Here is a 16,670-nt window from a genome sequence, read left to right as displayed (position 1 = left end):
GGAGAAAAGATGTCAGGTTTGGCTGGGCGCGGTGGCTCAAGCCTGTAGTCCCAGCACTTTGGGAGGCCGAGGCGGGCGGATCACGAGGTCAGGAGATCGAGACCATCCTGGCGAACACGGTGAAACCCCGTCTCTACTAAAAAATACAAAAAACTAGCCGGGCGAGGTGGCGGGCGCCTGTAGTCCGAGCTACTCCGGAGGCTGAGGCAGGAGAATGGCGTAAACTCAGGAGGCGGAGCTTGCAGTGAGCTGAGATCCGGCCACTGCACTCCAGCCTGGGCGACAGAGCCAGGCTCCGCCTCAAAAAAAAAAAAAAAAAAAAAAAAGATGTCAGGTTTTAGAGGAAGGGAAGTGTAGTATGGCAAGCAGGAGAAAATGATTCTGATGGAGATATTTTGATGTAGAATGAGAGGCTAAGCCAGAGAAAAGATAGTTGTTGGAAAACATTAGGATATTGCATTAGGTGATGAAAAAAGAATTTGGTGCTAAAGTAGAGAAAGTAGCAGGGTTTGACTCAAGCCTGAATATATATTAAACAGAGGAAAATGACAAGGGCATGTGAAGAGTTTGTGAAAATGTTTCAGATGTGTTAACCTTGCAGTTACTTGCAAGGTTAGTTGCAGTGAGGCCAGGCAACTAGGCAGATGGATAAAAGTGTGAAACCAGGCCTTTCTTCTAGTTAAGGAAGAGGAACTTTTGAGTCATTGACTCTGGTAGAGAGAAGGGACTGGGGGTTCATGGTTATATCCTGGTCTAGGAATGAAACCCGCTGAAGAGACAGCATGAAGAACAAGAGAGAATGGCCCAGGCAAGGTAAGAGAGTAGAGGAAGAGGTGCCGAAGGAGACTGCGGGGTGCAAGTGGACCAAGGAAATGTGGAGAGATTAAGTGTTGAGGTGGATGGTGCAATGGGGGAAGAAACAGATGACAAATCTTATAAAGGACAGCCAGGGAAAATTAGAACAGCAGAAAAAAAGAGGCAAGTGGAGTTGTTCATGAACATATTTTAAGAATAGAGAAGACAGATTTAAGACACAAGGTGAGGAGTAGAACAAAGAGGATGGAGTAGGAGAGGCAAAATGAATAGAACTAAAGTTCTTTCTTTTTTATACATATTCTCATGTGAACACATGCACACACACACACACACACACACACACAACCTTATACTCCTTTGTCAGCCAAAGCAAGGCAAGAGAGAATTTGAAAACTGAAACAAAGCTGCTTCCAGATGAGAGGTCTCAAAGAGACTGTGGAACAACCTTTGCATAGCATGAGAGTGAACACAGTAAACAGGAAGGCAAGAGCTGAAGGAGAAGACTTGGGCTAGAGATGAGGGAAGAGAGGCCTCTGTACACAGGGCAGTTGCAGGCAGTAGCCCAGGGTCATTGTACTTAGGTTCATGTGAGCAGAGGGAAGTTTTCGTGTAGAGAAGAAAACTGTTTCCAAGAATATTATTTCAATTGAAAACACTTCAGTGAATGTTATTTTGTAAGCGCTTTAGTTTCTTAATCATGATAAAGCTGGGGTCTTCACTTCTCAACAGTGGCAGCTTATTTGCCATTATTGGGAGGCAGGGAAGGAATTTCCATGCTGTAATAAGCCAGCCTAGTTGATTTCCCAAACAGCTCTTGGAGGCAGCTGCGGTTTCAGTCACCTTGGAAGTCGAGGGTAAACTGGATTTAGCGATGGGAGATCTGTTTCTCTTCCTCCCGATCTTCCACTGTTTCTGGTTGCATCCCTAGCATTGAGTCCAAGTGCCAGCTGAGCATCCCCCAATTCCTTGACTTGCCTTTTCAGCTTTTCTCCAAACTCTCCTTCCATGGGCTCTTGCTCCTGGCCAGGCCGTGCTGTTCTTATTCCCCAATATGTTTTGTGCCTCACTTGTTTTCTGACTTAAGGCAGCCTCATTTTTGTACTTTGGCTCATTTCCTCAGATACCCTCAGTGCTCTTTAGTCCAGCTCAAAAGCTGCTTCCTAATAAAGGCGTCTCCAGGACCCAAGGCCAGGGCAGACCCTCTGCCTTTGTCTTCATACTGCCTTAGCCCTCTCTACGGTCCTGACAGTCCTGTGTTGGGGAGTGTGTGTGCTTTTCTGTGCAGGGGTGTCAGGTCCTTGTGGCTGAATTCTGACTCCTTAACACACTTTACAGTGACTCACAGATGGGCACACAATAAGGACATGTTGGTTCATTGGACTTTTGAGGACAGAGGGATAGAAGCTGGTGTATTAATTTGTAAGTCAAGTTTTCAGCCTTCTATGTTTAATTTAAGGTGGGAGAGTTGCAGGCATCCTGATTGTGCTCCCTTTATCTGATTTTGGAGAATTCTGCCCATGAATTCTGGCCTGGCCTGCAGCTGTGTCTAGCAAGTCAGGAAGGAGCTCCATTTGGTCTCAGTGGGGCGTGGACAAGGAGGCACTGACTGTACCAGCCTGTCCCCCTTGCCATTCCTATGGCGATAGTGGACATGGTCATTCAGGCCTGATATATGTGCTGTTCCAGCAGGGAATCAAGAGGCTGGATTCAGAGAGAGCAGCTACTTGCTTTTAGAAATGGTATAAAATGTGAAGGGTGACCAAATTGCAACTATATTATTACTATTACAGGAAAAGATTCACAAACAGTTCACATTTTTTTTTTTACTATTTCTAATTTCTTTTCTGCATATTAAGAAAACCCACAAAGTTAACTGTCATATATTTCTTTGAAATATCACCTTTTTATTTTCTTTTGTTGTTATACAGTCATGTGCCCTATAATGACAGCGATTGTGTAAGATTATAATACTGTATTGTTACTGCACATCTTCTATGTTAGATGTATTTAGATGCAAAAATCCTTACCACTGTGTTACAATTGTCTACAGTATGCAGTACAGTAACATGCTGTACAGATTTGTAGCCCAGGAGTAACAGGCTCTCCCATATGGCCTATGTGTGCAATAGCTGTACCATCGAGGTTTGTGTAAATACACTCCACAGTGTTTGCACCGTGATGGAGTCGCGTAATGATGCGTTTCTTAGGACACAGCTCTGTCATTAAGCCACACGTGATTGTATTTCCTCATACTTTGGTTTCTAATTTGTATAGTCAGTAAAAATTGATTCTAAAACTCAAATTTTTTCATGAATCAGATTCCAACCAAATCAAAGAGAAGAATAAAAACTTAGGGCTTCATTAACCAGTTGTTACTTCAGCAAAGTCCCATTTAATGACCTCATTTTCCCTGAGTGTAAATGCGCTGCCTTTCTCTGAGTTTTATTTTGTAATCGTTCTAATAATTGCTTGCTGTATTTTTCTGACTCCCAGTGCTTTTACATTTCTCATTCTCAAAATGCTGACTCGCGACAGTTGTGCTGTTGAAATTGTCTTCAGGTGTTTATCTGTTCTTTGCTGAGAACCAGGCACCTGGAGACCATTACTGCTTATGATGCTGCTCACCAGGGCCTGAGGATAAGCAGGGAGCAGCATCAGAAGAGGCCGTACTCGACTTGGTGGTGGAGGTGGTGGTGGTAGAATTCAGGTCTTGCTTTCGCCACTTTGAATCAAAGAAAGCCTCATAGGTATTATTGTGGCACTCAGGAGGAATCTGCATCCTTTATAATCAGAGCAGAACACAGAAGCCACAGTCAATTTGTTTAATTTGAAGACAGTTCAGTAAAAGGGCTGTTTACCAAGGCGTGGACAGAAACCACAAGAAATGGTCTGACATTCTGGAGCTAGTAGCAGCTGGGTGTAGCTACCACCACCTGTGGCCCTGAAGGAGGAAGGTAGGAGTAACTTCTGGAGCCTGGAAGTAGGCTGTACAGAGCGAGCCATGGGGAGAGGGTTGCTTAGCGGAAGCTGTGACCTTCAGTCAGGTGATACAACCAGCCCACAGTGAGTGGCAGAAAGGGAAGTGGGTCGGGGGAGTCGATAGCCCTGTCTTAGTCTTGTTCCCACTCATCTCCTGCTTGTGTGGTCTATTGGCGAAACCCACCTGGAAACCAGACGACCAGGAAGTTTACCATGTAGTCCAAACAGGTCTGCTTCCCAGGGTCTTAGCTCATAGCAGAGAGTCGATTTTTTTTTTTTATTTTTTTTTTTGAGACAGTGTCTTGCTCTGTCACCTAGGCTGGAGTGCAGTGGTGCGATCTCAGCTCATTGGAACCTCCGCCTCCCTGGTTCAAGCAATTCTCCTGCCTCAGCCTCCCAAGTAGGTGGGACTACAGGTGCGTGCCACCATGCCCGGCTAATTTTTTGTATTTTCAGTAGAGACACGGTTTCACCACATTAGCCAGGATGGTCTCAATCTCCTGACCTCAAGTAATCCACCTACCTCCGCCTCCAAAGTGCTGGGATTATGGGTGTGAGCGACCGTGCCTGGCCTGAGAGTAGATCTTAAGTGGTGAGTGGAAGACCAGAATTCACAGAATTTTAAAGCTGGAAGAGACTTCAAGAACCAGTCCATTTCTCGTATTTCACAGATCAGGAAATAGAGCTACAGGCTTGTTAGTGGCAGAATTGTAACAGGGCCTAACAATTTCCTCAGTCTGTGTGCCTCCTACCCTACTATTCTACTCATCCTGTAATTTGGGAGAAAGGAGAGAGAGGAGGAAGGGCAAGAACAAAGAGTAAAGCTTCAACTTATAATAAATGCTTCAAATAGGTGCTCAGTTACACAGGTAACATCAGAGGGATTTTAACGAGTTCACAATTCGGTTATGCTTAGTTGTGTGGCTAACAACTATGTATATTGGTGGGAATAATGGTGGAAATTTGTATTAGGAAATGTGTGATTGCACCTATAGTTGGCTGGATAACCAGCCAGCTGAAATAATGCAGCTTTTGTTCCCTATTGACACTGGCCTAGCTACAGGGCTCTCTTTGAGGTGTGGTTTCAAAAGCTTGTTTTAAACCTTAGCTCTGAGGTGAAGTCTGAGTCATACCTGGGTGCCATGTTCCATCAGCAGAACCATCCTATAGCTCAGAGACCAAGGGAAACAGGGCTAATTTGAGCTCACACACATGCAACTCTCGTATAAATATTGATTTACACATACAAATATATATCCAGATACATAGGCAATTACCAACTAACAATGTTGACCTAGAAATGATCCCTATATATCAAGAAGTTGGAAATGGTATTAGTGTTTATTGTATTGCCTCTTTATTATAATAACCCTTGGGAAATGGAAGACCTAGAACAGTGCCTTTGTTTATGATCAGTGGAGTTAGAGAATCAGTGGAGTTGGAGAGTTACAGCTCATTATTGGTCTGGTTCATTCATTAATGTCATTAACAAATGTTCGCTGTGCACCTACCATATGCCACATGCTTTGCCAAGTGCTGGAGATAGATAAATAAGACACAGTCCCTGCCTCATTTCATTAGGGTTTACAAGAAAAGCCTTGTTACTAGCAAAAGCAGTGAGTGTGGGTTCTGCCTTTCCTGTACTTCCATACTCCTTTCCAGTACTCTTTGTGATTGAAGATATTGATTCCAAATCTGAAGTGTGATTATTCTGATGTCAGTAATATGACAGCTTCAACTGTCATATTACTTGGTATAAAATTTGGTGACTATTTGGTGACTGGTAGGAGGGAGGGAACGAAGAAGTAGGTGCTGGCTCTCCGGGATTAGAATTTAAGTATTGTTTACATTAGCCATGAGATTGTCACTTAAAGACTTTTTAAAACAACCTATTTCTAAGGTCAGTAGAAATTGTGCTAAAGCCAGGGACGGAGGTGGGAGAGAAGGAGCTCTTTGACTCCTTTCTAAGTAATTGGAGTCACCAGAAGCTCCTTATCTGCCTCTGAACAGAATATATTCACATTCAATGAATAAATATCAGGTAACTGCATTGTGCTAGATGCTTTCAAGTAAATTGTTTAAGATTCACAACAACTCTGTAAGGTGAGGATAATTCCTATTTTATAAAGAAGAAAATGAGGTCTAGGTAATTTAAGTTACTCTCTTCCTTCCCCCTAAGATAATTGTCAAAGCCAGGTTTCAATTCTAGCTCTTTGGACTTCAGGTCCTTGCTTTCTTCACAAGGATCTTCTAAATGATATTTTATTACTTTTGTAATTTCAATCTGCCGTTTTCACTACTATTTCCTACTCATCTGTTCGTCCTTAGCTCGTTACTCTCCTGATCTCTCAGGTAGCACTGGGCATGCTCTGTCACAGCCCTCTCGCATGATACCGTAATTTCCTGTTTATTTGTCTTGACCACTAGCCTAATGGCTGCTTGGAGATAGGATCCCATTACCATTCTGTGTTGGATCCTGTCTCCTAGCACGTGCCGTGGCACATGGAAAATGTTCAACAAATATTTGTCAAATGAATCGGTCTTCACAGTGATTCTGTGAAGGCAGTAGTTATCTCACACTTCGCAGAGTTAGAGAGGTAAAGATCACACAGCAAATTAAGAATAAATGTTAAAAGTGAGTCCGTTAACTCTAAAGCTTTGCTCTCTCCATTACAAAACAACATGATTATTGTTGCAGAAGAGGCTTTGTTGAGGGATGCAGTGGCTTGGAATATGTCTAGGCTACAGAGCAGATTGTTTTGGGGGTTGGGGCTTGGAAGTAGCCTTCTTCAACACCTATATTTTATTTTATTTTTTACTTTTTATTTTTATTTTTTTTTGAGACAGAGTCTCGCTCTGTCACCAGACTGGAGTGCAGTGGTGCTATCTTGGCTCACTGCAACCTTTTATTTTTATTTTTTTTTGAGACAGAGTCTCGCTCTGTCACCAGACTGGAGTGCAGTGGTGCTATCTTGGCTCACTGCAACCTCCGCCTCCTGGGTTCAAGTGATTCTCCTGCCTCAGCCTCCCAACTAGCTGGGACTACAGGTTCTCACCACCATGCCTGACCAATTTTTGTATTTTTAGTAGAGGTGGGGTTTCACCATGTTGGCCAGGATGGTCTCGATCTCTTTACCTCGCAATCCACCCACCTCAGCCTCCCAAAGTGCTGGGATTACTAAAGTACCGTGAACCACAGTGCCCGTCCATTCTATTTTATTTTATTCAACTTTTATTTTAAGTTCTGGGGTATATGTGCAGGATGTGCAGGTTTGTTACATAGGTAAACTTATAAATGGGAGCTGAACGATGAGAACACATGGATACATGGGGGGAGGAATACACACTGGGGCCTGTGGGTGGGGAGGGGTTGGGGAAGGGAGAGCATCAGGAAGAATCGCTAATGGATGCTGGGCTTAATACCCAGGTGATGGGTTGATGTGTGCAGCAAACCCCTATGGCAGATGTTTACCTATGTAACTCCTACATTTTAAATCTCCTCTAGTGCAGGCTGTTTATCTGCAGCTCAGAACACCACTGTTTTCTGGGTAGATGCCTATAGGTTTGGTGGTCTGTCCCCTATTCCCTGCTCTCTGTAGTCCTTCCAGTATCTTCCTTTGACTCCTTCCCAGCTGAGATTTTCCTGCCACCCTGCTCCTGTGCTTCTCCTTTTATCATCTGCTTGTTTTCACTGCCCGTCCCCCTCTTAATAGACAGTGACAAGCCAATAATTTTTATTAACACTTGAAAATGCTATTTTGCTGTTAAACCAATACACACAATTGCCCTAATCTGCTGCCAAATGGTAATAATCGGAATCAGGTTTCAAAAGGTTTGGATTTCAGCAGGGCTGCCCACACTGTCCTTGGAGGCCTATAAATTAATTATAATTAAGAACTGTGTGCAGATATTAGGAGAGGAACTTTGAGCAATTTTGATGTCTGCTCTTGCAGAATATTAAGGAAAAAAGAAAAACCCATGAGTGTTTGCTGCTGGTGAGAGTACTGATAATCATCTACGTTTGTATTACAAATTTCTATTAAAATGCACACATGTAAAGTGATTTATAATCCTTTATTAGTTATCTGTACAAACCTTGTATCAAGAATCTGGGTGACAGTAGATGTGATACTTCTGCTTTGTGCCTACAGCAGGAAAGAACAGCTCAGATGGAAAAACCTGGCTTGAGCCACTGAAAGTGTTGTAAGGACAAGAAGGAGCCCAGGCGACAGGTCTGGTTGAACTAAGAATGAGAAGGCTCTTATTCAGGAGAGGTTCTAGGAAAGATTTGGCAGAAATACTGCTGCCATGAGATCCAGTATCACCTTTGCTTTTGGCAGTGTTGGGGCCATCTTCTCCTAGGGGTATACAGGAGCTGGGGGTCTTAGGATGGGCGTCCTTACATGCATTATGTAAGAGGACTTGATGGTTCATCTGCAGGCTCAAAGATTTGGATAATCAGAGCCTGTACCTTTTCCCCCTCTCCCATCTGTCCTGCTCTTCTCCGATCAAATATTTTCCCAGAAACAGCTCTAATGAAGGCTTTGATTTTCTGTTTCCATTATTTGTGTGGCTGTGATATGTTGATATCGATTTGGGGTTAATTCCCTGGAGGACTATATTTTGGTGAGTAAATACCCCAACTCCACGACCAAGGAGGCCTGTTTATTGTCATGTGGGTCACTCAGTGACAAATGAATTGGGCATGTATCTAGCATGTCCAGGGAGATATTTCTTTCTCCACTGGTTCCATAGGGGCAGTCTCAGCCCCTTGCCTCCCTGCCCCAGACTGTCAGGATTTCTTACCTTACTCCTTTCTGAAGAAAGAACAGGGCAAGGGAGCTCAAAACCTTGAAAAGAGTAATGGATGATGGGAAGAGTGTGAGAGGGAGGAAAATAACAGAACACAGAAGTGTAGGTTCCAAGTCAATTGAAATCAAAGATTGGTGACTTTTATGTGTTATTTCTACAGACTTGGATGATATTTAGTAGTTTAGCAGACACTAAGTGCATTTAGAGGATTGACACTGGATTTTCAAATGCCCTGAATATATAGATGCCATTTGACAAAAATAGATATTGGTCTTGTACTTATTAGTGATATTGAAAAGTGGATGTTTGTCATCTGTGATACTCACATTTCCTACCTCAGATGGTTGACGAATGCATGTATTGCCTAAGCTAAGCATTCTGACTCAAGATCACTTCTTTGGTTCAACATTTGCCCTGCTTCTCTAGATTTAAATTTAGAAGGTGTAACTTAAAACTTTAATTGACTTGGAACTTACAATTCTTAAAAATATATTAATTAAAAATTATTTTGGATCTGTTCTGCAGAATTGAGTCAACCATACTTCTCAGTTCATAGCACACTTTCATTATAGGTTCAGATAAGGACACCCTGTTCAATAGTTCTTTGTGCACCTTTATCCTTTCTTACATATTTTAGAATAAATTCATAACATTTCTTTTAAAATCTTACTACTATTTTGATAAGAATTGGCTTGAAATTGTAGAAAGTAGAACTTAAAATACTATGATATCACATTCATGAATGTGGTATATGGTTACGTTGTTTGGGTCTTCTTTCAAATCTTTTAATAAAGTTTTCAAATTTTTGCTGTAGAGGTCTTGTTACGACTTTTGCTAATTCCTAAATAGATTGCAGTTTTTGGATGTACCCACCAGGTAAAGGCTGATGATCTCTTGATTTCCTATTATCAAAGAGTTATTTTTTTATTTGTTTGTTTTAAACACAATTTAACATTTCTATCATATATAAGTGTTTCCCTTAGTCAAGTATGTTATCTGCATTTTTTGAGATATTCGTGTAAATATCTCATTTAGTTCTCTAATGTGAATTATTTTGATATATATTCTAAAGTCATTCTTGCATTTCAGGTATAAACCACAATTGATCATGGTGATGATTATTACTATTTTAAAAATATACTGTGTTTTAGTTAGCTTTTTTGTTTTTTCCCCCTCCTCAGTCGGAGCCTTGCTCTGTTGCCAGGCTGGAGTGCAGTGGCGTGATCTCGGCTAACTGCAAGCTCCAACTCTGTTGTTCAAGGGATTCTCCTGCCCCAGCCTCCTGAGTAGCTGGGATTAGAGGCACGTGCCACCACGCCCAGCTAATTTTTTGTATTTTTAGTGTTTTCAGTGATCTGCCCACTTCGGCCTCCCAAAGTGCTGGGATTACAGGCGTGAGCCACCGTGCCTGACCACTAATTTTTAAGATTTGTTTTTTCCCCCCACTTTATGTCCATAAGTGGAAGGGATTTACAATAATCTTTTCTTGTAATTATCTGAATCTAGAATCAAGCTTTCTTTCTTTTTCTCTTCGTTCCACTTTTATGAGAAAGGCTCGTTTCTTCCTTAAAAGTTTGATATACTTAATCTGTAAAACCATCTGTACCACTTTTGCTTCTTTTTATTTTGGCAGAGGTGGGGTGGGATGATGGGATAATTGGGTGAGGAGTGGAGGACTAGGGTAGGGAGTAGTTTTGGTGAATTAGGGGTGTGGGCTTTAATAACAATTTTTAAAATTCCGAAAACTTTTCAAATGTTCTACAAAACTTTTCAAATGTTCTACATTCTTTGAAGCCCTTTTCCCTATTTGCCATTTTTATTACATATTACACATTAAGTGGAAAAGTAACTAGTTTTCATAATATTCATTATTTCAAAATTTCTATTATATATGTTATTTTATCTTTCATTTGCATTTTCTCTACTTTTTTCTTGATTCATCTTGTCAGGACTTTATGTCTTTTAAAAGATCAGGTTTTTTTTTTTTGCTTTTCTTTGTCTTGTGTTTCATTCATTTGTTGTTTTCTTGTTTACTAGGGTTGATTGTTAAGTTTTTAATGCAATAAGTGAAAACTTAATTATAATTAATCATATTTTATTTTCTTGGTTTCTCATAAATGTATTTAAAGGTGTACTTTTCTCTCTAAATGATTTAATTGTCCTCTAGAAATTCTGACATTTAGTATTTTCATTGTTATTCTGTTCAAAGGAATTTTAGTTTCCCTTACAATTTCCTATTTCACCTTATAGTTTTTTAATCACAAGTTTTTTTTTTTTTTAAGATTTTGGATATGTAGTACTTTTAGTGCCTTTGAAAACGTGCTTTTAGGCTGGGCACAGTGGCTCACGCCTGTAATCCCAGGACTTGGGAGGCTGAGGCAGGAGAATGGCGTGAACCCGGGAGGCGGAGCTTGCAGTGAGCCGAGATGGCGCCACTGTGCCCCAGCCTGGGTGACAGAGTGAGACTCTGACTCAAAAAAAAAAAAAAGTACTTTTAATGTAATCACATTATGGGGAAAATGACAATTGATTTCATATTGATTTTTTAAAATCTATTGATGTATTTTTGTAGATTTAATATTTTTCATGTATGTACTTAAAAAGAACATCTATTCTCTATTCTATATGCATTTCTAGGTATCCGAACTAGTTCAAACTTGTAACTCATCCATCTTTTATGTTTTAGTTAATAAGATCTTTTGTCAGTTGGATTTGTCTGCTTCTCCTCATGTAAATTTTAGTTGTTGCCTTATACATAATGATTGCATTTTCCTGGTACCTATATGTGATATCACTTAATGTCCCTTTTGATGTTTTTGCCTTTGAATATGATTTTGTCTTGATATTAAAATTTCGATAGATACTACCACTTTGACCTCCAAAAAAGTTATACTCACTTATGCTTCTGTTCCATTGTATGAGAATTCTTGTTTCTGCACTCTCTAATGTGGCACATTTTAAGCCTATGTCTCCTAACTTTCTGTCTTTATTGGTAGCTTGGGAAACTGGACCTGATACATAGTTCTGGCATTTTACTATTAACTTCACTCACTGCCTGTCATATTCCAGTCATAATCTCCTTAATTGAATCACTCTAAATAATGTCCTGACTGCATTAAAGGATGGTGCTTGGAATATTTTTGACTTAATTATCGATTAAGTCACATTTTATATCCTTCCCGTTGGGATTGCCACAGGACTCAGTTTTCTAAGGACAGGGTTGGCCTGGCTTCCCACCCAGATGTGTCTTCCCTTAGAGCCTGCTCTGAGCCGAGTGTAGACTGTTTCCTGCTATAGTTACCCTGTACCAGTTACTGGCATGAAGAGAAGCTCCTGTGGCCTTTTGTTTACTGTGGATCTCGGGATCACTTAGCCTAAGCTTCAAGGATGCAAAGAGCCAAATGAGTGAACAGTCAACTCTCTAATCCTGCTGCTTTGTTGCTAGTCCTGCTGGTGCACCCTGTTTTCTGAATTCATGGCATGATTTGGATATACTGAGCTCCACTGATTCCCAATACTGACCCTGGCCTGAATGACTCTTGAATTAATCTACATGACTAGTAAGCTGTCAGTGGAGGTCGCTGCTACCCCGAAGGCATTATGTGACATCTTCTTCAGGGAGTTATATCGCTCGGGGAACTAATATCTTTTGCCCCATGTGAGTTTCCTCTTAACATTCCTTTCAGCCTCTGTCTGCCATTCTTTCACCCTCACCTCCCACACGCTCACTTTGTGCTATCATAAATAGCTAGGCTCCTTGAACAGCTTCTATAGAAGCTTAAACGTAATATCCTTTGCATCTGTAGAGTATTTTAGATTCTTCAAAGCACTTCCATATACATATTTTCATTTGATCTTCACAAAAATCTTTCAGGTATGTAGGTTAGGTATATTATCCTGGTTTCACCGATGATAGCATAGAGATGGTAATTAGGTGACTCGCCTATCCTCAGGCACTGTGTTAACGCAGAACTGGTATTAAAACACCAGTTGGTTTTGGTTGGTGATTTCATTCATTCATTCATTCATTAATTCACTCACTCAACACTCATACTGAGAGGCCCTGGAAGGGAAAGAGGAAGGGCTTTGGATCCAGACAAACTTGGGTTTGAAAATTGATGCCATCCCTTATTAGCTGTGTAATCTTGGTCACGTACTTAACCCTCAGTTTTCTCATTTGTGGTAAAGGAAAAGTATGACTTCCAATGTTTTTGTGAGTATCTAATAATGCATGAAAATTACCTGGCAATAGTAATATCTGGCACACAGCAGGTTGAACTATTATAGGTCAAAAATGGTCAAATATTAACAGTTTTATATGGTTCCACCTAATGGTAGAAACTCAATATTGGCCACCATTTATTGAGTCCTTCCTTATTGCATATAGGCACTGTCAGAGTTCAAGAATATGAATAAAGTAATGCAACATTTTCGTTATGGGTTTATGTCTGTGTCTTGTGCTAGACCATGGTCCTCAAGGATAGAATCTGTATCTGTTGCATCCTCACCACTAAAAAAAAAAAGAACAAAAGAAAAAAATGTTCACTAGGTTATAAGTGCTCAATAAATGCTTACTGAACTGAAAAAGTCCCTGCTCACAAGAAGGTTATCAACTAGTTAAAGTAGGTGGACACATCATCATATATTGATAATAAAAGTTTGTGCATATTTAGATAAATACATGCAGGCTATGGTGAGAGCCCAAAGGAAGCAATGCTCAATTCTACAGGGGGAGCAAGACTTCCTAGAGCAGGTGCGTCAAGACTTGTCATGGTCTCTGTCAGGAAGGGAGCGAAGCCGCTCTGCTTATCTTGAACTACACGCGTTCTCTCAATGAATCCCCTTTTAATGTTTGAAATTGAGTTTGTATTCAAAGTAGCCTCTTTGTTTGTCTTGCAGCCCCTCTGTTACTGTTATCTCCCATAATGTATTGCTTTGTAAAGTGCTTCGCTGTATCCTGAGTATAAATGAGATGCTCTGTAAAACCAGACGCTATTCTTTAGGTGTCACAACTAGCCATTGCATAGCCAAATATAATATATTGTGTGAGACAAAATAGAAGAACACAAGAGATATTTTAGAGAGAGCAAATAAAACATCAAAGCGGAAGAGTGGAGTGCATTCAAGTTAATAAACTGTCATGGCAGAGTGGGCCACTTTTAAATGTGAAGGAAACTAATGTAGTGACTTGTAACTGTATTAGAATACCATTGGAATGAAGTTAGCCTATAGTTTTGCCAAATGGTAAATCTTTTGGCTTTTCTCGAGAACCAGTCATTGGAATTGAACTGTGTATGTGTGTAGTTTATGCACAGCTCTTTGTGGTGCTAAACCCCTTCTGTCTTCCTCTGAATATCAGTCCTACTCAATTGTCTATCTAGTGTTGCTTTCCTTTAAGTTCTGGGAGGAGGAATTCAGGCCCTGGTTCCCCTGCTAAACTGGATACAGTCCATCAGCAAACGTTCCCAGGGCTTGTGGAGTCATTCCCTGTTTTCACAGAGACACTGAGATCAGAAAACTTTCAGGGGTAAACTTTGCTTAGGCATGAACCACTGAGCTACTCATCTTATTTGCGAGAGAAAGACAAGGCAATCAATACAGGCCTCCTTCTTGGCAGTGTTGAAGGATGACTACACCAGTAAAAGTTCCAAAATGTTTTCTGCCAAGAACTGGATTGGATTTTGTGCTTCTTCAGCCACAAAATGTCCCCAGCATCTTGCTCCCGAATCATTAACGCCCTTTGCAGTCAAGACTGACTGCTCAGCCCAAACACTTCCTTATCTTTCTTTACTGAATACCTTCATGATTTTTAAAATTAGCTAATCTCTCAACATTTTTAGATTTTTAATCTCTTACCATTTTTTGTTTTTTTTTTTTGTGAAACAAACAAGAGATCTGAAGCAGCATTTTTATTCTTGATTGCATGCTGTCTCTTTGTAGAAGAATGCGAATCTGGTTTTGGTTCTGGGTGCAGTTTGTAGAATATTGCCTTGGAGTATTAAAATGCTGTGTTTATGTATTGGCATGCTGGTGTTATAATGCCGTTGACCTTGGATGATTACATAACTGTGTTGAGCTTCTGTTTTTCTACTTGATAAATGGGAATAAAATGTCTAATTTATAGGGTGTCCATGAAGATCAGAGAGATTATATGTGACAAAATGCCTAACACAGTGGGCAGCATAAAAAGATGTACAATAAATGATTTTTTAAAATTTTTATTTTTGTATGGATTCGGGCAGTACATGTGTGCTTTTGTTATATGGATATATTGTATAGTGGTGAAATCTGGGCTTTTTAGTGTAGCTGTCACCCGAATAGTGAACACTGATTATTTAAAATAAAGCAACATAAGCAGAACTAGTTATATTAAGAGGAGCTCTTGGAGAATGATGAGAAGCTTAGAGAGAGATGACCAAGGCTTATATTCTATAGAGCGTTATGTCCTTAGTCTGCTGCATAGAGTAAGATTTAGGGTCATATGTGGAAGTAAAAAAGGAGTTCTTTGTAGGTAAAAGGTGGTAAATTATATGAAATTATATGAATTATATGAAAATGTGGCATCAGTCATTTTAGAGAAGTCATGGCTATAGGATGGCATCAAAAAAAAAGGAACATTTTTCAAATGTGGCTGCTAATGGTATTTAAGTTTCTGTATTTTGGTGCATAAATCGGAGTAATATGTGTTCCTTATAATAATTGGTTACATGAGAGGCAGTTCCATGTAGTGTAATGGAACACATATTGGAATACAAAAGTCAGACGATGTGGGTTCAGGTTTGTTTCACTTAATTGGTTGGTACACGGTCTTAGAACACTTATCTTCTTTGAGCCTTGGCATCAACATTTATAAAATGGGGATGATAATGTTTTTCTTATTTTATTCCCTACTGGGTCATTGTAAGGATCAATTGAGGCAATGTTTTAAAAATACTAGTCATGTATCAGTTGTTTTTGTAATTTAATATTAAGAGCCAGATACTAACAAGGTTACTAAAGAATTTTCTGGCTGTCGTCCTCATTGAGGCAAACATAAGGTGAAGGCAGCAAGAATGCAGGGCTTGTGTACCTATAGCCCCCCACATCCAGTTTATCCAGCCCGTGTTCTGTTGTTCACCTCTGCTGAGTACGTTTTTATGCTCACTTTGCCTGGCCTTGCTGTCCCTCAGCCCAAGAACAGTACTAGGGTGGGCTGTAACAGGAGGGCCAGGAGACTCGTGTATGCATACTGCATGGCTACCTGGACCACTCACAACCTCTTTTCCTTTTTTATCTCTGTCTGTAGCTGCCAATGACTATAGCAATAGCACCTTTTATTGACTTGCTCAAGGATTTCTGAGGCTTTTGAAAGTTTCATTTTCTCTCATTCTGCAGAGGAAATACCAGAGATAAGAGAGTAGGCTGGTAGATGGAGTTGGGTTTGGTGCTCACTGAAAGGAGATAAGGTCCTTGAATTGCAGTAGCTAACCTCTTCTAAGACAGGTTACGTGGTGTGGGTCCTATTTTAACTCCCTCTCTCTTTGTGTTTGCAGGGAGTCGACGAGTTGAAGATGAAGCCCAGAGCGGAGTGCTGTTCTCCCAAGTTCTGGTTGGTGTTGGCTGTCCTGGCCGTGTCAGGCAGCAGAGCTCGTTCTCAGAAGAGCCCCCCCAGCATTGGCATTGCTGTCATCCTCGTGGGCACTTCCGACGAGGTGGCCATCAAGGATGCCCACGAGAAAGATGATTTCCACCATCTCTCCGTGGTGCCTCGGGTGGAACTGGTAGCCATGAATGAGACCGACCCAAAGAGCATCATCACCCGCATCTGTGATCTCATGTCTGACCGGAAGATCCAGGGGGTGGTGTTTGCTGATGACACAGACCAGGAAGCCATCGCCCAGATCCTCGATTTCATTTCTGCACAGACTCTCACCCCTATCCTGGGCATCCACGGGGGCTCCTCTATGATAATGGCAGATAAGGTAAAAAGGGGCTGCAGCAAGAAGGGCCTGGGGGTTTGTACTGAGGACTACACCATGCATTTGTTTTCCTGTAAAACTTGGTTGTTAATGATGGAAGGTAAC

The 16,670-nt window shown here is 40.9% G+C and overlaps 1 protein-coding gene across 1 annotated transcript in view; it reads left to right on the top strand.

Annotated features, from left to right (window-relative positions):
* GRIN2B (glutamate receptor, ionotropic, N-methyl D-aspartate 2B) overlaps window positions 1-16,670 on the top strand; it is a 418,720-nt gene that overhangs the window by 99,825 nt on the left and 302,225 nt on the right. The window contains exon 2 of the mRNA XM_011954126.1: window positions 16,140-16,568. Within this exon, the coding sequence (XP_011809516.1) occupies window positions 16,158-16,568 (411 nt within the window). The 5' untranslated portion in view covers window positions 16,140-16,157. The remainder of the gene's footprint in view (window positions 1-16,139; window positions 16,569-16,670) is intronic.

The sequence above is a fragment of the Colobus angolensis genome, unplaced genomic scaffold, assembly GCF_000951035.1.
Source record: "Colobus angolensis palliatus isolate OR3802 unplaced genomic scaffold, Cang.pa_1.0 Scaffold11, whole genome shotgun sequence".
Classification (NCBI taxonomy): Eukaryota; Metazoa; Chordata; class Mammalia; order Primates; family Cercopithecidae; genus Colobus; species Colobus angolensis.
Note: the sequence above shows the minus strand (reverse complement) of the source record. Positions and strands in the feature narration are given on the sequence as shown.